Consider the following 23,395-nt stretch of genomic DNA (forward strand, 5'->3'; position numbering starts at 1 on the left):
CGGCCGTTAGTATAATGAATACGTGACGGAAATGCATTTTTGAAAATATATTAGTGTTGTTACTACCATTTATTTACAACTGAAACAGTTGGCCCTTGTCGAGCTGACTGACCTCATCAGCGCCCTTGGGACTGGGATCGGGATTCACCCTGCGGTTGTCGACTAAGTCAAGATTGATGTAGTCAGATTGCAAGTTTAGCATGGTCGGAGGCTTGTAGGAGTCGGAGCTCTCGTAGCTAACATCCGGGTCAGGCGCCTGCTCTTCTGAGACGTGATGATGCGGCCTGCGGACCTCATCGTCGGAGGGGGGCGGCTGTTGGTCATGCTGGTACTGGTAATCGGATTGACTGTGGTCAGGCTGAAGGTCCCCCTGGTGCGATTCATGTTCTGATAGTGGCTCGCCACTTCCATCGAACTTAACTTCAAGCTGTAGGTTATTTTGAGGCGCGGCGGCAGCGGTGAAGGGAGCGCCAGACTCGGCAGTTTCAGAAGTCTCGGCCACTTGCTGGCGCTGAGAGTCGTCCTGCCTCAGTGTGGTATTCGCACTGTTGTTGTAGTAGTTGTCGACGTTGCCTATTGAGAGGTCAATCGTGTCCACGACCTCGCCAGCGTTGTTTGAATCGTAGGTCGAGTAGGTCTCAATTGAGGGGTAGGTAAAGAGCGCCTTGACGTAGGGGATGCGGTGAATGTACCCCTTGGCCAAATCGCAGCCGAGGGTCCCCTTGCCGCCCCAATTCTCCCGGGGAACGATCAAGGCCCTCCGCACAGTCTCGGTGACGCTGTTGTACACGATGAGGACCACCTCCTTGTCCACCTGGTTCGCGACGTGGATCCTCACGCAGTCCAGGTCGAAGAACAGTTGCATGTTTGTGCCGAGCAGGTAGTCGGTAATCGGCATGAGCCCTGCCTTTTGCGCTGGGGACTTGTCGTAGACGTGGACGATGTGCGCGCCCTCGTCCAGACAGTTGAAGAGGCCGAACTTGAGCGTCAGGCCCAGGAATCCGATGCCGTCCCACTTCTGCGGGACTATGAACACCTCGCGGATGTTCTTCTTGCGCGCGTTGTAGACGTTGAGGCAAATCTGCTGATTCTCGTGGTCGCTCACGTACTTCGTAAACAAGTTCAGGGTCTCGTCCGAGTCGTCGGTGTAGGTGTAGCCATCCGCATCCAGAACGTAGTCGAAAAAGGGCTCTATTCCGGCGACATCTAAAGAAGAGTTATTGGAGTGCGGGGTTTTCCGGTTTACTAAGTTAGCTAGCCGTAAATAGAGTTACCTCCGGGCCCGTTGGGATATACTCGATGAACTCGAAGACCTAATCGTAATTATGAGTGAGTGTATGTATATTCTATTATACAGTAATGGTGTGTGAATGGTTATTTGTCTAATAAGTAGGTGTTATTTACCTCCATTTGGCGGCGATTTGGAAGAATGGGCTCCCATCTGTGTTATATATAAAAGCCAAGACCCATAATATTAATAAAAGTGAATTTTAAGCTAATTGTACATTAATTCAAAAATGCCGAAGGTCGGTAAGTCTTCGAAACTTGGAAGGTATGACTTTGAAATGATACCGATGAATACGCTCCAAAGTCAGCACCACACTAATTTACACATTAGGCTTCTAACATTAAAAAATGATATTATATTTCATTGTATTATAAAAAAAATAACTGGGTGTATGCTTTCATGAACGAGGTGTTCGTCCCCAAAAGACAATTAAATATTATCGTAGGCCTCCGAAGTTAAAAATGGACGACGCAGAGGCTTTTAATGAGTTTATCGCAAACACAAAGGATGATTTATTCGCCGATGATGATGAAGATGATTATTTGAATGAAGAATACTATAATAGGGATCAAACGAGTGAGTGAATAGATAGAAATTGGTAGTCAGTGTGTGTACAACATTTATCGCCTGACTATCTAAAGATAAAAGTTAATAAGTTATTTAGGCACAAATGTAGATGAATATTTGAGGAAGAAGAACGCAAAATATGGACCATTCACCACGGCGACGTTCTGGTCGAGAACAGACAACGCTAAATATGACCTTAAAAATCACCTCTGGGACTTCATGGTATACAACAACATAAGAGAGCACTCGTGTAACAACTATAGAAGTAAAGTTGAAGTGATGAGATCGGAGTTGGTGGTAAATATAGTGAATTGTGAAAAGGACCTGTTGGATCATCAAAGTTGCCAAAATCTACAGGACCTACCCTCGGATGAAATAGAGACCTGTTTTTATAATTTGGTATCGGACCTGCTGGAAATATACGGGGTCAAGCTGAACAAGTCGGACTTTATGCCCGAAAACGTGAGTGAAACGGAAGTAAGCAGAGAAGTGGAGCAGTACGTAGGGTCGCACATGTCAGTAATACAACTGGACAGACAGATAAGAGAGTACAAAAAGAGAAAAATGGAATTGGTAAAATCGTCGCTGTTCGAGCTTCTGAAGAGCTTTAACGAGTTCAGAAACAAGATACTGGAAGAGGTGTACCAGGACTCGAAGGCAGGGAAGATGGACCTGACAAGATTCGTCAAAAACATGGATAAGGTCACGTCGAGATTCGACTTCTTCGGAGAGTACAGGTTTCACAACATAAGAACCTACTACAAGAACAAGGAGGAGCTGGACAACTTCGTAGAAAACTACGTTGCCTTCAACAACTTTACAAGCGACTTTACGCAGTTCGTAAACACATTTAACCCGAATTACTCAAGTTCACACATGACCACAACAAGCAAAACGGATACAGGTAACGAAAGCAAGGTACCATCACATGATATGGGTGGTAGTAGTACAAGTAGATCAACAGAAGTGGATGATGTTGGTGGCAACAGGGAACCATATTCAATGCCTGAGGAACCAACGGAAGATGACATAAATGAGATATTTGATTACTTGGGAGGAATGCAATCGCAAAATTATGTAGAAACACAGGAAGTTGAAAGAGAAACAGTTGAAAAAGAACAAGGAGAACACGTGGATGCCACGGAGCAAAAACGTGCAGAAGAGCCAGAAAAAACTGCAGAAGCAACCGAGGAAATGGAGGTAGATGAGGAGGAGTCAGAAAATTTGAAGCTTCTGGAAGAGGCAAGGAAGAAGGCAGCGGAAATCCTAAGGTAAGACTGACTACAGGGATACATATATTAGATGAGTAATAGTAGGCGTTATTGGGGGTTATATAGGAGATAGGTACTTATAAATTAGGAATCTTGTAAAAAATAGAAGTTGTGTATGAGATTCCATGAAAATTTTCCCATACGTGGCCTCAGCTACACACTTTTCAGACTTAAGAGGATCCAGAGGATGCAGCCTCAATAAAGGCGAATCTGAAGTGTAAAATGATTTTAAAGGGATAAAAGATGTGTAAATGTTGATATTTGAGGAGTTTAGTAGTAGAATCTGGATTTCAATTGAAAATTCAGTGATCCCCGTGAATCGGAGAAAAGTAAGTCACGTTGAACTTGATCTTTCATTGTAATGTGTACCAATTTACATTTATTTTAATTTAAATTACGTAAATCAGAAAAAATGAAAATTTTAAACAGTTTATTGTTGATAGTATTGGGCACGGTAACAGCAGATCGTCTCGCTGACACACGAAGGCAGGGGGAGTCACTCTACCTCCCGTTGGAAGGAGAAAGTGGGTTAGTAGGCGATACTGACGATTATAGCCTGGTCGACCAAGATTATGAGCTGGGAGAATACCCAGAAGTGCTGGAGGACCTAGACTATCCTGCAGAGATTTATGATGAGCCAAAGCCAGAAAAGCGCTCACGCAAGAAGTGTAAATATGGAAAAAAGAGCTGCAAGTTCAAAAAGGCAAAGTGTGTATGCACATCGAAGGACGCAACCTACAAATTCACAATGAAGAAGTTTAAAACGATCGGCGGAAAGCGAAAAATCGAGGAGCTTCCTTATGAGCCCGAAGAGCCAAGGTACCTCGACCAGGCTCCAAGATGGCCAAGGTACATTGAGCGGCGGCCAGTTGAACCAAGGTACCTGGAGCAGGGACCATCAGAACCGAGGTATATTGAACAGCCACCGATGGAACCATACGGTCCGCAGGATTACCCAGCAGAGCCAGAGCTGCCAATGATCCAGTACTATGACACGGAGACAGGAACCGACGATATAATTGACGAAATGCCATCAGTAATGGAGGACTTCAAGTCTGTGGAAACAATGGATGACCCAAAAGATATGTTTGTTGACATATCAGGTGGTCAAGGTGGACAGCAGTTGCCACTCGCAACTATCGGAAACGGATTCTACGATAAGACCGTCAGGGTTAAGGCGGAGGACAGCAATGACCAAAAGGTGCGCGAATACGAGTACCTGAGAATCAAGAACGTGGGCGACAGGGAAGTGGAGGAAAGGCACATGGATACTCCAGCTGACGCAAGGCCGGAAATGTCGTACCACAAGGGAGTGGTCCCGGCAATAGAGCACTCAGTGAAGAACTCGTTTTTTGGATCACTGCCTAGCGCTGAGAACAACGGTGTCTATCCAATAGGCTACCCAGTGGAAACCAGGTCAATAGGGACGCAAACTGAGCCCCAATTTGTCCAGCCGCAAGTACTCACACCAGCCGATAAGGTGCAAATGAAGCTAGAAGAATTGAGGAGGCGCAACGAGCAGCTGTTGGCATCGCCGGCAAGCGCAACACCAATACCACTGAAATATCCAAACGTTACGGCTGATGAGCTTGATAGGCAGAAGCTGGAGGAAAAGCTCCGCAAGAAGATGGAGTCAGCCGACAGAATCCAGAGGAAGCTAGAGGAAGTGAGGAGGCGCAACGACCAGCTGTTGAGAGAGGGAGCGAGCAGACAGCCTATCAGCACGGGATACTACAGCACGGTAAATCCAGCATTACCTCCAGCACCCGCACCTGGTGACAGGGTCCAGATGAAACTGGATGAAGTAAGGAGACGCAACGAGCAGTTGCTGGCTTCACCAGCCAGTGCAATTCCAATACCACTCTCTTACGCAAATGGTCCAGTGGCCAGCGCAGGTGGAGTTTTGGTCAATCAATCTACCGGCGCCATCAGCGAAGGAGCCAGCTTGAGAGGGTTGAAAAAAAGACGCAAGAGCAAAAAGGCCAAGAAAGCCAAGAAGGCTAAGAAGAGCAAGAAAAACAAGAAAAACAAGAAGTCAAAGGCCATGAAGAACGAGGAAAAAATGAGAAAGAAGATGGAGAAAAAGAGGAGGAGGGAAGAAAAGAAAAAGGCAAAAATCGCTAAAAAGCAGGCTAAGAAGAGGGAGAGGGAAAGAATAGATGAAATGAAGGAAAGGGAGAGGCTCATCGAGGAAAATTTGGACGAGGAAAATGAGGAGCTCGAGGAGGGCCAGCTGGCAGTGAGCGAGAGGGCTAGGGCGGCAAAAAGGCTGCAGCAGCAACAGGGCCTTCAGCACAGGAGGATTGGCCAGGCTGAGAGGAACATGCAGCTGAGGCGCCAGAGGCAAAATCAGTTGGAGGACAGAAGGAGAATCCAGAGGCTGAGGAGGGAGAAGATGCTGATGGGCGGTCCGGGGAGAGACCTGGAAGACCTATCGACGAGCGGAAGCTACGACGAGGACGAGCTTCCGAGGGCTCCGCTGTTCCAGGACGACTTCGAGGAAGATGACGACGAGTGAATACAGTGGTTCGTACCGAGTAAAATATCTATAAGACTATGAGTAAAAATGCAGTCAACTGGGCCACCGCCCAGTCAGCAGCGGGCAAAATAGCCCTGTTAAATGCAGTTAGCAGCTTTCTAAACTTTAAATTTTCAATTTATATATCACAGCGTATATTCTACATACAATCCACAAATTACCAGTACATTAACAGTCGGATCGCAACCCATGACAATAGTGTGTACGGTTATTCCGGCTACATTAATTCAGACGTCGGTGTGCAAATCAAACGCATCCCACCAACGGCGTCCACCTCAGGTCCAGCCTATGAAGTTGGAGAACAAGATGATGCCCACGAAGCACAGTGTTATGTGATATAGAAATATTGCAGTGGACACTCCCCTGAACTTGTTTGAGTAAATGTTGTTTATGACGATTGAAAACTGTAATAGGTATTGAATTAGGCACAGCGACTGCCTGAATAAGATTTGAACGTGCGAAAATAGTAAAAATGAACTCATCGTTATTATCAAGTGTATTAATAACCAGAACTCGCACGTGTTTAGTGCGTTGTAGACGGCCATTAGCTTTATAAAGGTGCCGACGCCTCTGCGCCTCGTGTGGCCGGTGGTAGTGCTCAAAGCCTCCTTACAGAGGTTACAATAGTATACAGCTGCTTGGTGTATGTACATTATGATAACTACGATGGTCGGAAGCGTGTAGAGTAGGTGTACTGCGTTTTCCACTGAGCTGAACGAGTAGAACAGCTTTACTCCCCAGTAGCGCTTCTGCACGTACTTGTAAACTGACGGGAGCCTCCAGTTACACCACGGCCTCTCGTAGTCATCTTCTAGCTTATTAAACAGTGATTTGAAATTGGTAAAAACATATTCACTGCCACTGCCACTGCCACTACTACTCGGTTTAATATTCATAACACTGATAATCGACTTAAATAAGCCAAGTAAATATTTGTCGAATCTGGACAAAGCCGCGAATTCCTTCAAGTTTAACTTGTCGCAGTACAGTAGGTATCCGTAGAGCTGTATTAAAATGAACGGCACCATTATTGTCAACAAGTATAGAAAGCTTTTAAACCAGTGTACAAGTGTGCATATTGCCAATTTAAACAGCGAATTCGTCCTCTTTAACTTTCCAAAGTCCTTTTTTGTCATTCCGCACTTTTTATATATATACGATACAAGCGGACATGTGTTCAGGGTGTAAAAAAACAGTGGTACTATGAGTAAAGTACTGTTTGAGCGTATGAAACAGCTGATGAATATGAGTAAAACCACAAGTAGCTCCCTAAATATTCCCAACTTTGCTTCATGTGACTTCAGAAAGAGCAAAATTACTGAATAATTGAGAATTGAGTACACGGGCTCTGTGTATACGGCGGTCGTAAATATGAATCCTGGAGATACGTTGTATGCAAAGCAGCTGAAATAACCGATTCTTTCTATTTCGTAGCTTGCCAATTTAAACTTGGTCAATTTTTTGTTAGAGTTTTTAACATATGTAAATGCTCTAAATGACAGCATTTTAACAATGATCAGGTATACTAATACACAGTTTAGAACGCAAAGAACGTTATTTAACACTACGCCTACGAGGGTCAGAACCAACACTTCTTCAACATTGCCAACATGTGTAAACTTAGAAGCGACATATAAACCTAATTTTGCAACCAATTTAATAATAAGGGGGAAGAAGGGGAAGAAGGCGCACGAATCCATAGATGTGTATACTAAATTGTTCAGGCTGCTGTGCAAAAACCGTTCCGCGTCCCAGCTGGTAAATGGAATCAATTTTAACCAATTTCTATTCAATTTTTCAAATTCATTTCCACCATCTAAATCCTTTCGAGCGTTTTTAAAAAACCCAAAAAAAGTTGTGACAGGGAACTTGTATTCTCCCGTCAAATATGACCTGGATTTAACAGAGTGTACCTCTTCATCCTGCGCATCATCGTGGTCGTTTACGCCTTTTAAATTGAGGAAATTTAAGTTATATTGATATCTTGGAACGGCCAACTTGGGGAAGTTTGAAATGTATAAGGTATAGGTAACTAGAATTGCCCTAAGTACTACACAAGTCAAAACGACCCTCAAGATTCCACTGTTTTTCCTCAGTTTTGGCATTTTTAACTAATGTGTAGGTTTATAAATCATTATGACCATTTTTTTCATATATATTTAAAAACGATGAGAGTGGAATTAGTTTTATAAAATGGAAATAGTAATTGTGTACCTCATAAGAATAATTGTAATGATTATGTGTTTATCTATAAAATAATTTTTTTATTATGTAAAATAGAAATTTATTTTGTAAAATAGTCGACTTTGTAAAATAAAAAAGTATAAAAATGAATACCAAAGACGAAAGATTGTTTTTATCACTTTTTGAAAAATTGGTGGAGGATAAAAATAATTCTAAGTATATTAATAGTATAATAGAATTTATTGATGCTCGAAATAGTCTTAATGTAAAAAATCAAGTTAATGGAGATGCCGAAGACCAAAAAGATCCAAAATCAAGCAGCAAAGGGAAGGAAATAATAAAAAATAGAAAGTATTTGTATAAGCTAGTGAAAAATGAAGATGAATATCTGCAATACACACTGGATAGGCTCTTGAAAGGAATAAGTTCTGGAGCGAAGAATAGCAGAAGCGGCTTTGGCAATTGTTTGGGCAAAGTGCTGAAAAAATACGAAGATTCCATAGACTTTGATAACCTAATTAAGCAGTTCTTGAGTGTGTACTCCTCGACCAGCGAATTTGTACTAAACAAGCAAGTAAAATGTAAGTATCGGCAACAACAAAGTACCTAGTGTATAAAGATTGATAACAATTCTATAGACATATACCTGGGAAGACTGGAAATAATATCGCAATTGCAGAAGTTGAATTACTTCCGAAACCATAGAGTAAGTTAAATAGTGATAAGGAAACGTGTAGACGGAACACACGGAGAAGATAGTCGGATATTTATTGGAAGCATACAGCATTAAGACGTATTTACAAGATTCATCGATGATTCTGCTAATGATGGTACTGTCGGATCTCCACAACGGGTACGGGAATTATAAAGCGATTAAATATATAAGTTGTGACTAGTGAGTAGTTATTGGTGGTAGCCTAAAATGGTAAGATAATTAATTGGTAGGAATGAGGAAGCGTACGAATCGGTAAAGAGGAAGTTTAATTTAAAAGATAATAACCCATCGATGATGTCAATGAGTTTGTTCATAAGCAGTCTTGATAGTAATATGAGTGGATTTAGCAAAGGAGATGGTGGTGAAGGAACTGGCAGTGAAGGAACTGGCCTTGAAGAAGATGGAATGATAGAAGATGAAGTGTTGCTCAGAGGACTCGACGAAATGAAAAACGGTTATCCAATACTGAGCGTGTACATATACTTTCTAGTGGAGAGAATGAAGAAGGATGAGAAGTTGTTCGAAAAGGCAGTGAACACGTTGAACTATATGATGGAAAGTAGCAGCTTCAATGCAGTGAAGGTGGCGTTGATCACGCAGGCGATAGCGATCTTTGAAGTAAAAAATGAACACATGCTAAAAAAAGTGTTTGAAAAGTTGAACGTGTGCCTGAAAACAGTGGTAAAGTACTATAGATACGCAAACAGCACAAACATTAAAAAGTTTGTCAACGGATACATAACAATGTTGTCGAATATGTTCAGGGAGGGATTATTGAGTAATAAGGAAGGATTTAACGCATACGAATATGTGTATAGCAGCCTGAGTAAGATGGAAGAAATACCAGAAGAAGTAACAGCGTACGTGGAGATGCACAAAAGGCTGTTTAGTGAATTCTTAAAAAGAGTTGATAGTGGAAGGTTAGATGGAATTAAAGAGGACGATGGGAATGCCGATGAGAATGATAGAGTAAAGTCGTTAGAATCGCGAATAAGATACGAATTGCTGATGAAAATAGGAGAGTGCGTAAGCGTAAACAACATAAGCATTTTGAATCCAGTGGTTAAATCAATAATGTTCTCAATATCGCAGCACAGTGTCGACGACAAAGAAGAATTAGATCGAAGTGAAATCGGTGCTGAAATTAAGAAAGTTGACATAAAAAATGAGAAAAGGAAAGGAAGTGGTACCAGGGGAGCAGCTAAAGCTGATGGTAAAGTGGAAATGAAGAGGTCGAGAGAGTCAGGTGTGTCCAGGAGGAATGAAAGTTTATGTCAGAAGCTGTTGGAGGAATTGAAGAGAGATGAGAAAAAGTTTAAATATGTGCTATATTTAGTTAAGTTGCTTATAATTGACAACTTTTATAATTTAAAGATACTGTCAAAGTATATCAGTAATGAATATAAACTAGGAGTAAGAAGTGAGAGGTGTGGTACCGAAATGAGTAGAGAAGATATGGAGGAGGATGGTGCTGACAGTGATATTGAAGATGATAGCAATGTTAAGGATGGACAAGGCGCTGAGGAGATGGGAGAGGTAGAAGGTGGAAATAAGCAAGACGAAGTGTATGAATTGTATGCCACGTTGCTGGTAAAGTATTTGGGGAATTTGGAGAATAAATTCAATAAGCTGGGTGTAAATGAGTTGAATAACTACTATACAATACTAGTGTCACAAGTAAACGCACTTTACGAGGAGGAGGTGAATGCTGAGACGGATGATAGTGTGTTGAATGTAAGGAATAGGTTTTTGCTACTAGTTAAAACAGCGACCACAAAGTACAACTGTGCCACGGATGTGGATGATAAAAGGACACTGATGAACTTGATAGTGATGATATCAGTGTGTGTGTACTTGGTGCTACGGGTAAGAGAGGACGTGGAAGAAGATAGGATGTTCTTGGACTATTTTGGTCACCTGTACAAATATGTCAACAACAACGAAGTGTCAGAGGAAGAAAGGAGACAGTTACACTATTTAACTGTGAACTACAAGTTCAATAACAGGATTGGTGCAGGAACATTGACAACATTGGCACCAACAACAACAACAGCAGCAAATCCTGAGGTAAGAGGTAAGCAATTGGAAAGTATGTTCGAGTTGGTAAATGGATTAGTGTGGAGACTAGTATCTGAAGAATTAGATGAAGAATTCTGTAAAAAGATACTTAAAACGACGTTAACGTGTGATTTAAATGTAATAAAGAGTTTGTCAAAGGTAGATTATAGTACAGATGATTCCAGTGAGGAAGATGATGACGATGACATGGACGAAGATGAACAGGACGAAGATGAACAGGACGAGGATGAATCCGAAGTTGATGAAGAGGACGAAGAGGAAGAACAGGATAACCAGAAAGAGTTGGAGGAACAGGAAAACCAGAAAGAGTTGGAGGAACAGGATAACGATGAATCAGACGATGACTTAGAGGAGGAAGAAGAAGACGACGATGTACTTTTGAATGATTATGATAAAATATATGATGAGTTGACGACAAAATCAGAATTCACTTTTGACAGGAAAAAAATTAAAGAGGAACATAGCGTAAAAGGAGAACAACATGGAATAAAGGAAGCAGGATATAGTTTATTATTAAACGTAGTAGAAAATGATAACAGCAGTGGTCGTGACGAGCACAGGTTAGAAAGAGTGATGAGCTTAACTGATTTGCTAGAGTTATTGGATGACTACGTAAAGTCAACTAAGTTTAATTATAACAGTAAAATAAGTAAGTTGATAAGGGAATTAGCAAAAGTAAAGCAAGTGGCTGTTGTCAGTGTTCAGAATAAAGAAGAATTGCTTAAGAGTAAAAGAAGCAAGAGAACTAATCTTGGCAGTAACAATAACAATAACAATAAAACTCGTGGTGATAACAATAACAATAAAACTCGTGGTGATAACAATAACAATAAAGAACAGGATTTTGATGTTGATGGCAATGTTGAGATGATAAATAAAATAATACAGATACTATTGTATAATAAGAACAGCAGAGGTGTGCTGGTGAATGTAGTTGAAATAATGAGTAAAATAGTAAAAAACAGTAAATTGATGACAGTGATAGTCAACTATATGGTATTTTTAGTGTTGACGAAGAGAACTAACGTAAATGTGAATACGTTGGTGGAGTTGTATAAAAAGTACGAATGTGTGCTAAACATGTTTAAGATATTGCAAGTGTTGAGTAAAAATGTGATGAAATCGCAGTTATTGGTATTCACTTCGAGAGTAATTGAAATGAACAAGTACTACAATAAAGAAGGAGCGGACTTGGAAGAGTACATAAGTAAAGTGGGATCAGGTAACTTTAGAGAGTACATGAGCGGTAAGGATGTAAAAGAGGATTTGAACGTGTTGTTAAACCACGTGATGCAGTTCAGTGAAACATCGACAATAGTGGAATCACCCGAGTTAACGACATCAGAGTCAGTATCTTCGGCGCTAGAGCCAGAAAGTGGCAACTCACCAAAAAGAGTTAAAATAGACGAAAACAGAAAGAAAAACAGGGGCGAATACAGCAGTCAGTACGTGAAGGCAATAGTAGTGAGTATCAACACAATGTATCACTACGTGAATAAGTACGGCATCAACGATAACAGTGCTAATCACAGCAGTATTAACAGTGGTAAAACCGATAACATTGGTACGACTGACAATAAGAATAAGAATAAAACCGATAACAGTGGTAAAAGTAGCAAGAATAACGATAAGAATAAGAACAATAAGAACTATAACAGTAGTAAAACCGATAACAGTGGTAAAAGTGGCAAAAGTAGCAACATTAACAACGGTTGCCAGGAAACAATCAGTGGAACTGGTGAAATATTTAGTAAGATAAAGGCGAAGGTAGCGTCAATACAACATAAGCAACTTAAAAAGTACTTTAACAATATAGCAATAAGATAAATTGATCACTAATAGCTCACTGTATGTCTTTACACACTAGGATATGTACACGAATACTTTTATGGATGCATTTAAATACAAAAAGCACATTAGGCGTGTGTTGAGTTTTCAGGTAATTTCATGTAGTAAATACCCTCATCAGAATTGAACGAAATCAAATTCTTATAACTGACTACATTGTAACTCCAACCTAAAAATAAGTAATTATATTGAGTCAGTGAATAACTAGGTATGATCAAAGCATATAACTGCACAGCTAAGTGAGTAAAGCAGTATAAACGGTATGCATAGGTATTAAATCAACTATATAAGTATTTGATGAACTAATAAATAGTTAGTTAAAAATATACATAGTTAGTTAAAAATATACGTAGTTAGTTGACGTACCAATTTCAAATGTTGATGGATATAGGTTAAAAGTGTGTAATATATCCAAGTTTGAATTGACCAGGTTCAGAGTGCTGTTTTTATTCAACATGATAAAATAATCTTCAAACTCAGAATTGATGCTTAAAATGTCATGTTTCAGAGTTTTACGCTTCTAAAATGTAATGCATTGGTGAAGCGAGCTGATAACTAGCGTGAATATGTTCTAACTACCAACTAAAGGTGTATAGGGAAACTGACTACGGAGCCGACAGTGGTAACAAAACCTACGTGTAAGCAATTGTCCTCTCTATTGTACAGTAGAATCGTTAGAAGATCACAAACTACAACTATATAGCGGCTCCATAATTTACACATTGTGATTAGGTAAATCTTCTTCTCCTTTAGAACAAGTTCATTCATCACTTGCAAGCCGCTGTCGTCGCACCTGGTGTTGAAATGAGTGTCTCGGTTGTACACACTCGCTCCTTTCAAGTGTACCTTGTAGACGCCTATCAACTTCTCATGCTTATCTTCGTAATTGAAGCTGGTGGTTGAAATGTACGGGAACTGAAATGATAAAATGTTGCTGTTGATGATTGACTTGTTGTTCAAGAGGTGTATTTCACTGTTGGTCAAATTTATTAGTACAATTCCCTTTATTGAGGACACAAGGACAAATTTGTCGTCCTGTATGACTTGTTTAAAGCCTAAGTTAATAATTAGTTAGTGTGCGTAATAGTTGTGAGTTATATTGATAATTGCTGCCCGCATAACTAGTTAACGTCAACGAAATAGCAACTACAGTAGAGTAACACACCTTTGATGGTTGAGCTGGTCAAATGCAGAGAACACTGGCTTAAGACCTTATAGTTTACAGTGTCGTAAATCATCAAGTAGCTTGTGCCAATTAAGCAAACTAGAGTGTTCTCGTTTACAAACACGCTGTACACAGGCTCGTCGCTGTAGGTGGCGAATACTGAGTATCTTCCGCCCTCGAGATCACTCTCGTCTTTTATGTTACAATTTTTGCTGCCATTAGTGTCATTTTTACTACTAATGCTGCAGGAGTCGGCTGGGTTTGACTCCACATCCCGCGGGCTATCCTCCACCTCGACGGGAATAACTACGTGGTTTACTTCCTTGTTTCCAGAATAATCTGATTTTGATTTATAAGGGCTCCCTGATGCCTTATTTGAATCAGCTTTTTGTGGAAAAAGGTAGGTTGAAATGCGCCCTAAGGCTGTTCCTGCTGCGATACCTTCTGGGCCGATCCAGTGGGACAAAACTGGATCTCCCATCAGGGATTCCAAAACTAATTTTGGTTTTACTCGATTAGTTTTCATTTTAAATTCGTATACAACAGTTTAGAATCATCTTATTTCAGATAAGCAAGTAAATGATTTAAAATGTGTACTGGTTGTACTTATGCAACTATAATACAAAATAAGCCTAAAATACATGAAATAGAATACAAGTTATTTAAAAATATACACAATGGGTAACCTGAGTGGCCATTGGCTTTTATTAAATTACAACGGATACGGATGGGGGTCAAGTACACAAAATTACAAGCAACAAACAAATATTTAGTAAAAATATTAACAGAAACAGCTGATTATAAAAATATGGTTGGAAACAAATCGGTTTGAATATTAATTTACTCTTTCTTTTTGCTAGAATTCTTATAACTTGCCTTTCCAGGGTCCTTGCTTGCCTCCGTGTGCGTTTTTTCTATTCTGTGGGAGTTAAAGGGTGTGTAAACCTACATTTCATATGACGGAAGATCATCCTTTGAGATTACGTAGAAGGTTGGGAACTGAAGTTTCATTAATTTTGATCCACTTCCATTTCCTAATTAGCTAGCTAAATTGGCAATACTAACATCCGATACAGTCATATTTTCCAAGTTTTTCAATATTGAGTCCTCCAAGTTACATTTGTAGTATTTGTAAGAGTTAGACTTAGCCGGTATGTGCCTCAACAGTATGGATACGTCATCTGTATATTATTATCGGTATTGTTAAGTTTATGTGAATAACAAAAGTACCCAAGGTGTATTCGTTGGATAGGTTTTTGTATTTAGTGGACTTGGACAAGTTGCCTCTCAAAGTGTTATAGCATTCCTCCAGAGTGGAAAGTTCGTCAAAACTGAATTAAAATATAAAAAACAATTAAGAAGGTGATAGTTGATCGATATTTATGTGAAATATAAGCAATTAAACAGATGTTTGTATAAGTAACTATCTGAGCATATATGTGTGTGTGTGAATACATAGTTGACTGACTTATGGTCGATAAAATTGAGCTGCTGTTTTAAAAATGACCATTCTACAGTCCACAGAATCCTAGAGTTCTTATGGGTGGTTTTATTTGTCTTATATCGCTTTAATATCAAGGGAGAGTAGATTAAATTTATTTTCCGACCGACGCAAAGCTTCTTGATCTTCCTGTTTCTGAAAGGTTTATGTTGCATTCATAAACTATGCGTACCTGGAATCTGTGATTAGGGGCTTTAAAAACGATCGCGATGTCGACTCGAGCCTATTGGAAACAGTATCCAGAAAGTGGCAGTCACTGGTGATGACATCTACATCTATTTTGTTCCTTCCGACGTATTTTACAGGGTTCCTTCTATTTGGCTTGCGATTAGAGCTGTTTTCACCTTTGCTAGTGGAGCAATTGTGTGATTTAGTGCATTCGAGTGAACAAGTGAGAAGGAGGCAAGCGGGACATTTATATTTGGATTCCTTCCTGCAAACTGCACACAAATTCATTATAAAATACATAAACTTATTAGTACAAAATTATAAACTATAACGAAGGGAAACAGCCGTACAACACTAACAGAAGACTGTATGTAGGGGTGTGTGCACACAGGCTAAAATACTATAAGTGGTTCGCCAAGTAGTCGTTGATGATGTGGGACTTCTCTTCATCCAGAATGCGGTCGTGGATTATCTTCCTCACTAATCTGTTATTTACATAGTACTTCGCTTCAGAGGCTACACAGTCAGCCCTGTCGGCAGGCGTGGCAGGGTTACCAGAGTCTTCAGAGTCATCAGCGTGGCCATCAGTGCCAGATTCTGGCGAGTCTTCCTGTGGAATAACCAGGTTGAATGCCGTCAGCTTTTTCATGATCTGTTCCTTGTCGTCTTTGCGCTCAGATGAGACGATGGAATCCTGGTAGCCCTCCCTGAATGAGGCCAACTCGCTCCCCCAGACGCTCTCAACGCTGCTCAGTCCTCCAACGAAGGCACTGCTACCAATGCCACCCACATACTGGTTTGAATTCATAATGGCGGACAGCTGCTTCTCAGTGATGGGCTTGTTCAGCAGTATGAGGATCTTGAGTGCGAACAGCTCTCTTGGCTCCAGCTGGTCCAGCTTATATTTAAAGTAGTTGCTGATCTCCCTGTCCAGGTGCTCAAAGAGCCAGTTCCCATCCCGTACAGCATCAACTCCACCGCTGCTTTCGCCATCCTCCCGAGACTCCTCGTCTAAACAGGTCGACTCGCTGTTTAATAAGTAGTTTACGTACTTGAATGTAAAATAGTACAGCCCATTCGTTGTGTTATAGATGGAGTCAACCACCTCATCCCTGCTCGTCATCTTACTGCTGCTAAACTCTTCACTCGATAACAGGTTCGATATGAGTGTCCTAATTTGTGACTTCGTCAAACTTTCTATGTTGATCGTGTTCTCTTCATTAGCGTACTCCCCCTGTTCGTTGACACCATTGTCGCTGTCAATACCACTTTCCGATTGGTGGTAACTGTGAATCGGGAGTTCAAAGTTAGTTGTGTGATTCCTGTGGATTGTGCGGTTTTCTTCCGGGGGACGCTTAAAGTTAATCACCACTGATGTCAGCTCCTTCTTATCATATTCGCACAACCCGCTCTCCCGTGTACATGGCTCCTTCTCGTGCTCACATGATCTTTTAAGCAGCTTACTTATAAGCCTGTTGTCCTCGACCGTCGGCTTATCGTGCGACGCGTTCACCACCAGTATTATTGGATAGTGCAGGTTAATTCCCTCCAGCAGGGAGTATATGTATTCACTGACGTTCAGTCTCTCCTTTTCAACCAACAGCAGCAGCTTCTCCTCAAGTTCATCCTCAAGAAGATCACTACTGGCACCGTTCGTATCATTGGCTATTCTGTTAAGATTGTTGTCAGTATCACTGCAAATACTGTTGGCACTGGTCTTACTGGCATAAGTGATGCTGCCGTGGCCTCCAGCTCTAACGATACCAATGGTGTCACTTGTTCCAGTACCAAAGTTATCAACACCTGACGCGCCACTCAGTGAGTTGTACAGGTGCTTTAACACGCTGCTGTTCCCCCTTGCTCTATTGTTGAACAGCAGCGTCAGCAGGTGGTTGTTGTGCTTCAGGTTACTTATTACCTTGTTCAGTATGTTCAAATTCCAGTGCAACTTTGGGTCGAGGAGCTCCTTCAACAACTTCACTTCAAACTGCTTGTTGGCCGCCTCCTCACCATCATAGCCCCCCGCTGACGAACCTCTGTAGCCACCAACCCTTTTCCTATCGCTGCCGTGGCCGTTTTGACTTCCGCTGTTGACAACGTAGTAGTCTGACCTTGTCGTCGAGTTCGACCATATGTTCACGATGTCCAGTATCAGCAGCTTATATGCGTCCTCGAGATCCGTGTATATCAGCTTATCGTGCTTGTTGTGGTTTATGTTGAGTATTTTATGCCTACGGTAGAGCCTTTTAAGCCTCTCCATCTGCTCACCAAACGTCCCACCTCCGCCGCCACCTGACGCCGCATCGTCATCGCCATCGGCTCCAGTGGCCTCCTCTTCACAAAACCCTGTGTTAGCTGCCTCCGATAACAGGTGGTTGATGTAGTAAAACGTCAACTGGTTGTTGTTTGAGTCGTTGCAGTTAATGAACAGCGTCTTCCCCCTCAGGCTGCTAACCCTGTTCAGTATGTTCATGCGAACTTGATTTATGTTGTACAGTTCATCCAACACTCGCCTTGCCATTGCGCTATTCAACCCGGGTATGCTCGCGTTGCTACCCTGTACACTCAGTGTTGCTACGTTGATCCTGTCAAAGATGCTACTGCCGCCACTTGCAATGCCCAAATTGTCTTTTGCGTTCCTCGTGTTAATGTCGTCGAATATGTGCGTTTTCGGCGTGTTGTACAGCCTTCCTGTCGGTGTATACACATTGAACGTGTCGCTCTTCCCCTTCAGCTTTATAGGCTCCAGTTCCAACAACTCAATGTACTCTCGCGCCTCATTGTACGTGTTTTCGTCAACCAATATGTTATACAGGTCCTTCACGCTTCCCAGAGTGCCGCCGCCAGCGCCCGTGGCCACCGTGTTATCCGTACGACTGCTACTGGAGTCACTCATCGACACGTTGTCTGCGGTATCGGCTGTTTTTCTCGACAACTTCATTGCGTTGCTCATCAACCTAGAGGATATGTTAACGATGTCCCCCAGTGCTGTGTACTCCTTCCTTATGTCGTTTCCCAGCGTTCCACACCATACTCTTCCCGTGGTGATTCCAATTCCAACGTTGACGTCGATCTTCTTCGTGTCTTTTGCTATCTTGAGTCCACAGAATATTGCTCTCAGTGCGTCATCTTCGTGGAACAGTGGCGGGAATCCCATGATCATCAGTATCGTCAGCCCCTTGTCGTCCAGGAGCAACTTGTTGATCGAGCCTTCAAACGAGTAGCACGCCTTTTGGCATATCTTCATGATCACGTTGATCTTCCTCTCAACCTCCTCCTCACTCAGAAAGCCATGTTCCCACGATTCGCAGTCCATCCTCGTCCCATCACCTTCTGTGTTGTTAAACTGCTCATCATTGGCTCCTGTCGCCTCTCCAGCAGTGCCATCAGCACTCAAATCCTTCAGTTGTTCCATCTTACCATTAATGTCCACGGGCTCCCTTGCTACTCCTTTGACTGCCTCGTAGATGTACTTGTTGTTCCACGTGCTCTTGTTTCTCCTCATCGGCTTCAGGAACTCAAAATTTGCGAAAACGATTGTGATCTTCCTCATTTCGTTGTTGTGGATGTTGAATCCGTGCGCCAGCTTATTGTATATGTATCTCGGCATGAACGAACTCAGTATTTTAATGTATCTCTCCTTAAACCTTTCAGTTCTTTCCTTCTCCTCGTCAACTTCGTTCTTTACTGCACTTTCTTGATGCTTGTAGTCTTGTTTGGTTACTGTACCCTCGGAATCGTGTTCACTTTTATCTGGTGTCACGTGTTCCTTGTCGTCAACTCTCTCCTCTGGACTCTTACTCTCCTCAGAGTCTAGTCCGTCCCTTTTCAACAACTCGCTTAACTCTTTACTGTTGAACCTGCTTTGTATGTATTCTTCCTTATCCTTCTGCAACAGATACTTGTGTCTCGCACTGTCCTGTGATATATATCCGTAGTAGTTGTTCAAGTTCCTCATTTCATCCCTCCAACGCTTAGATTCGTTGATTCTCCTTGGAGATACTCTGTTCAACCTTAGTGCTGCATCATCGCCTGTGATCGCTTCATCTTCACTTAGGTCCTCGCTCAATTCATCATCTATTGACGTTTCACGTTCATACAGGCCTGGTGCTGTATCCTTTCTTGCCACTTTGCTCGACTGCTCATCTTCATTCAATGACAGGAACTCGTAGTATGTAATGTTGTTATGCTCTATGTGTTCCACCTTTATTTCGTTTTCCACCTTTTTGTAGAACTGGTGTGAAACCAAGGTTTGATCTGACTTCGATATCATGCCCAGAATCGACAGGTCATTAAGCGGGTCTCCCGTCAGGTAGTACTCGTAGCGTTCAAATATTCCTCCGACGCACTTCATCTTTATTCTTCCGTACGAGCAGCCTATGTGTAACTTGATCTTATTGTTCTCGTCTTTGCGTGCCGACGAACTACTCAGCGGCATTGGATAGTTGTTCAGGATGTTGTGCAGGTCTCTACAACACTTTAAACAGTTGATGCACGCTTCCTTCTCTGCTCTCTCCGCCTCTGCCTGCTCAACTTCCTCCTCGTATACTGGCGAATGAATATACGTCTCTAAGTGGTCTTTGCCCAGTTTATTGGCCAATTTTCTTAGCTCATCGACCAGAGTGCCTGAATCTTTTGTCGAATAATCTTTTTTATTCACTAATTTAGCAGATTTTGTTGCAGGTGCTTTCCCCTTCAACTGCTGCGCGTAATGATCTGAGCCTGAGCCTGAGCCATGAAGTGGGTAGAATATTGACAAAAGTGCGTCTCCTGAAAACTTAATTATGTCCCCCTTGTAGAAGTGGATTAGGTTAATCAGGGGGTCAAAGAAGTTGTTCAAAAACTGCCCGAGGTTCGAAACCGATTCCAGGTCCTCTGAACTCTCTATTAGCTCAACCAGGCGCGTGAACCCGGAGATGTCACAGAACATCACCGCCGCGTTCCCGTCGAATATGTTCTCAAAGGGCTTATCGTCCAGGGACCGCCCGTTCCACTCGCTGTGCGTCACCAAGATCCTGTGCAGGTGGTTCTGCAGCAGCTTCGGCGTGAAGGACAAAAAGGTTGACAAGTTAATGTTGTTTATCCTATTATCTGCATTCCTAGAGTGTTTAACCAAGTTTAAAACTTCATTCAGCCTTCTTTCGTGGCGTAAACTCAGCCATTCCCAGTCGTTTTTGACTTTATCGTAAATGTCAGACTCAAACAACTCCTCCTCGTCGTCGTCACTGCTAAAGTAATCCGCCAGGTCCTTACTTATGCAAGGACATCTCTTTATAATGTGCATTTTTAAAAGAGGTTACTTTCTAACTTACGGGTTACAAAACTGCAAATATTATTAAAATCAAATATTTTACACATTCTTATTTTATTGTACAATCTCAATCTTAATCGACTTAAATTACAAACATTATGTTACAAAATATCTAATATACGCTAAAAATCAAGTTTTAAAAAATACTACCAGTAAATATTAACAATATCAACTATTCCACCCCTACAATTAAAGACCGCAGTTATCATTGCTTGTTTACTTACACATTTGACTATTATCGACAAAAAAACACAGAATAATTAAAATACGGCTCATATTACTAGTATATTATCGGCTTCTTCCCTGTTTCTACTAAGAAGGTGCCTGTCCAGGTTAAAATGGCTTAAAATCAGATCCACGATAGAATCAACGAAGTTTTCGTCACTGTTTATGTTGTACAGCACATTGTATATTTTATTAAGCTTACTTTCCCCCTCCTCGTCCATAGTCTCCACGCCCTTGCTGCATAACTGCTCTATTAGCATCTGGACCAACTTAATTTTAATCTGACTCATATGCGTCTTCAATTCACTGAAAACATGCCCTGCCGCACTTCCAGAGTTAATAACATCCTCCGTGTTAAAATTTAAGCGACTGTTAAAATAGTATAAATTATTGTACGCAAACAGTCTCAAGTTAACTTCGTACAGCTGCTTAGATAGCTTCAGCGTCTTAAAATGCCCAAAATCATTCAGCGTTTTCTTCAGATGAATCATTAGACTTTTATACAACTTTGCTTTGTTTAATATGTGCGCATCATACTTATTTATCACTATTAACATGTGATACACCAGTGGGTGTATGCAGGCGTTAAGCCCACTTTCTCCTGGTTCAGTTTTATTGTCACCCTCAGCGTCCTTGGAAGAATCATCTTTGGGGTATCCAAATACATCGGCGCTTGCTTGTTTTAGCAAGTATCCCGTGCAATACGTTGGCAAATCACTGTGCGAATAATCGAACGGATATCCGCCGACACTGCCATAGTTGTTAAAGAAATACGCCAAATTGTTCACCAACATGCTTTCAGCCTGGTTAAGGTAGCTGTTTAAAGTTGCTGTGTTTACGTTTTTATTAAACAAATGGTCCCTGTAGTTACTTAACTCTACCAACGTCGACCTCAACTTTTCATTGTTCCTTTCCATTTCACCAAAGTTCTTTATGTTCTTAGTCCTACTTAGGTTATTGAAGTAAACTTTCAACAGCGTGTTAAAGTTATTGTTTATTGCATTGATCAATACGGAGGCCTAAACGTTTATTAGTCATGTCAGCTACCACTTGTTAATTAGATAGGTACCTGTTATTCTATCAACTACTGAATTAGTCAACTAGCTACCAAATTAGTCAACTACCTAACTGCCCAATTAGTTGTTTCCACTATTATGCTCTACAATAACTCTCTCACTATTATACCTGATCTGTCGATAGAATGTCTCCAAACAGCACGTTGTAGTACAACATCTCCAGGTTAACCAGGTTAATAAAATGGTTTACGAGCACTTCGATATCCTCCAGTAGCTCGCCGAAATCGCCCTTGTTGTTTTCCAATTCACCCATGTGGTATAACAGCCGCAGTCTGAAGTTGATGTAGTACATCTCTATTTGCAGCATTTCGTCCTCCTCATTCCTTATGTGCGTCAACAGGCCTCGTATCCTCTCTAAGCTCTTTATTAGTTTATTAGTGCTCAGGTCATTAGTGCTGCCGTCCTTGTTAACTTTAAGTCTAGCTCCTGGGCTTCCGGGCACGTTGAAGTGCGCCAGTCCGTTAAAGTAATTCTTCAGCAGCATCTTAACGTACTGCAGCAGTAGCTTAAACTGTTCCTGGTACTTAGCTTTATAAAACTCGGACTTATAGTAGCTTTTATTGTGCTCAAAGAACTCTATTGAGCTCTTAATCTTCCTAATCACGTCGATCAGGTCAGTTATTTTACAGTCAAAGTCCCTGGAACTAATCGGCAGGGAGTTAATGAACTTCTCATTTAAATTCAAGTTGTTGTAGTTGTTATATATCGACTCCATTTTTTGTATTTTAGCCTAAATGGTCATAAGGGTGTGTATATTTAACAGAGTTATCTCTACTAATATAGGTACTCACGTTCAGTTGTTCCTTTAGTTGTAACAGCTGATTATAGTTCTGATTAATGTATTTAAAATTATTGTGCAAGAGTATTTCCTTTATCGTCAGTTCACTGAAGTTGAATATTGTATTTTCGTGTAATTTTATAATAGTTTCGTTGTTTTTTATTTGATCCATTAGTCTATAAATGTGTTAATTGGTGCTTATTTCTGATTCTGTGTATGTAATCCTGGTAAAAATGCGATAACTGTATAAATAATTGATGAGTACATGTTCCACTTATGCGATAAATTATCAATTTTATTCGTTATTAGGTGTTCATTATAATTCAATTCCTACACAAAACTGTTAATTTAATTTAATTTCACCTCAATTAAATCCTCGTTGGAGGCCAAACGGTCCGTGGAAGATGTGGAAGGAAGCCTGGAAATATCATTGAAGAGTCCAATGTCGTTCCACAGTAACGAGATATCATTTAATGTTTTTTCCATTTTTTACTATAATATACAAATTAGTGTACAACTACTCATTTTTCAATTGAGTATTCACGTATTTATTGTGTGAATTATTATTGAGCCCCCTTACACAAATGTACATACACATTTTATTTTTAGTCATCTTGAGATTCTTATTTTATGAATATGTTTATATAATAGTGATTAAATCGCTGGTTTCCAAACTGTAA

The 23,395-nt window shown here is 41.1% G+C and overlaps 9 protein-coding genes across 9 annotated transcripts; 3 read left to right on the top strand and 6 right to left on the bottom strand.

The window, feature by feature from the left end:
* Nucleotides 1–73: 73 nt before the first annotated feature.
* TOT_030000595 (uncharacterized protein) lies at nucleotides 74–1,441 on the bottom strand (the record flags this gene model as incomplete). Its single annotated transcript, XM_009693338.1, has 3 exons — nucleotides 74–1,206; nucleotides 1,275–1,313; nucleotides 1,405–1,441. The coding sequence occupies 3 exons, from the start codon at nucleotides 1,439–1,441 to the stop codon at nucleotides 74–76; spliced, it is 1,209 nt and encodes a 402-aa protein (XP_009691633.1).
* Nucleotides 1,442–1,749: 308 nt separating this feature from the next.
* Nucleotides 1,750–3,130, top strand: TOT_030000932 (Conserved hypothetical protein; the record flags this gene model as incomplete). The annotated part of the gene is made up of 2 exons (XM_009693339.1): nucleotides 1,750–1,864; nucleotides 1,953–3,130. The coding sequence occupies 2 exons, from the start codon at nucleotides 1,750–1,752 to the stop codon at nucleotides 3,128–3,130; spliced, it is 1,293 nt and encodes a 430-aa protein (XP_009691634.1).
* Nucleotides 3,131–3,874: 744 nt separating this feature from the next.
* TOT_030000933 (Conserved hypothetical protein) lies at nucleotides 3,875–5,644 on the top strand (the record flags this gene model as incomplete). Its single annotated transcript, XM_009693340.1, has 3 exons — nucleotides 3,875–3,945; nucleotides 4,036–4,699; nucleotides 4,949–5,644. The coding sequence occupies 3 exons, from the start codon at nucleotides 3,875–3,877 to the stop codon at nucleotides 5,642–5,644; spliced, it is 1,431 nt and encodes a 476-aa protein (XP_009691635.1).
* Nucleotides 5,645–5,940: 296 nt separating this feature from the next.
* Nucleotides 5,941–7,761, bottom strand: TOT_030000934 (uncharacterized protein; the record flags this gene model as incomplete). Its single annotated transcript, XM_009693341.1, has 1 exon — nucleotides 5,941–7,761. The coding sequence occupies one exon, from the start codon at nucleotides 7,759–7,761 to the stop codon at nucleotides 5,941–5,943; it is 1,821 nt and encodes a 606-aa protein (XP_009691636.1).
* Nucleotides 7,762–7,994: 233 nt separating this feature from the next.
* Nucleotides 7,995–12,470, top strand: TOT_030000598 (conserved hypothetical protein; the record flags this gene model as incomplete). The annotated part of the gene is made up of 9 exons (XM_009693342.1): nucleotides 7,995–8,430; nucleotides 8,488–8,555; nucleotides 8,587–8,702; nucleotides 8,795–10,032; nucleotides 10,129–10,575; nucleotides 10,639–10,880; nucleotides 10,932–11,162; nucleotides 11,199–12,142; nucleotides 12,320–12,470. 9 exons carry the CDS (start codon nucleotides 7,995–7,997, stop codon nucleotides 12,468–12,470), a joined length of 3,873 nt encoding a protein of 1,290 aa, XP_009691637.1.
* An 89-nt stretch (nucleotides 12,471–12,559) lies between these two features.
* TOT_030000599 (conserved hypothetical protein) lies at nucleotides 12,560–14,182 on the bottom strand (the record flags this gene model as incomplete). The annotated part of the gene is made up of 4 exons (XM_009693343.1): nucleotides 12,560–12,660; nucleotides 12,858–13,011; nucleotides 13,098–13,546; nucleotides 13,657–14,182. 4 exons carry the CDS (start codon nucleotides 14,180–14,182, stop codon nucleotides 12,560–12,562), a joined length of 1,230 nt encoding a protein of 409 aa, XP_009691638.1.
* An 854-nt stretch (nucleotides 14,183–15,036) lies between these two features.
* On the bottom strand, nucleotides 15,037–15,625 carry TOT_030000935 (Box C/D snoRNA protein; the record flags this gene model as incomplete). Its single annotated transcript, XM_009693344.1, has 2 exons — nucleotides 15,037–15,292; nucleotides 15,330–15,625. The coding sequence occupies 2 exons, from the start codon at nucleotides 15,623–15,625 to the stop codon at nucleotides 15,037–15,039; spliced, it is 552 nt and encodes a 183-aa protein (XP_009691639.1).
* A 100-nt stretch (nucleotides 15,626–15,725) lies between these two features.
* Nucleotides 15,726–20,609, bottom strand: TOT_030000601 (uncharacterized protein; the record flags this gene model as incomplete). The annotated part of the gene is made up of 6 exons (XM_009693345.1): nucleotides 15,726–16,937; nucleotides 17,085–17,305; nucleotides 17,372–17,833; nucleotides 17,936–18,588; nucleotides 18,673–19,829; nucleotides 19,986–20,609. 6 exons carry the CDS (start codon nucleotides 20,607–20,609, stop codon nucleotides 15,726–15,728), a joined length of 4,329 nt encoding a protein of 1,442 aa, XP_009691640.1.
* A 299-nt stretch (nucleotides 20,610–20,908) lies between these two features.
* Nucleotides 20,909–23,201, bottom strand: TOT_030000602 (conserved hypothetical protein; the record flags this gene model as incomplete). Its single annotated transcript, XM_009693346.1, has 5 exons — nucleotides 20,909–21,880; nucleotides 22,047–22,667; nucleotides 22,729–22,891; nucleotides 22,981–23,045; nucleotides 23,079–23,201. The coding sequence occupies 5 exons, from the start codon at nucleotides 23,199–23,201 to the stop codon at nucleotides 20,909–20,911; spliced, it is 1,944 nt and encodes a 647-aa protein (XP_009691641.1).
* Between the last annotated feature and the right edge of the window lie 194 nt (nucleotides 23,202–23,395).

This window comes from Theileria orientalis, chromosome 3 (assembly GCF_000740895.1).
Source record: "Theileria orientalis strain Shintoku DNA, chromosome 3, complete genome".
NCBI lineage: Eukaryota > Apicomplexa > Aconoidasida > Piroplasmida > Theileriidae > Theileria > Theileria orientalis.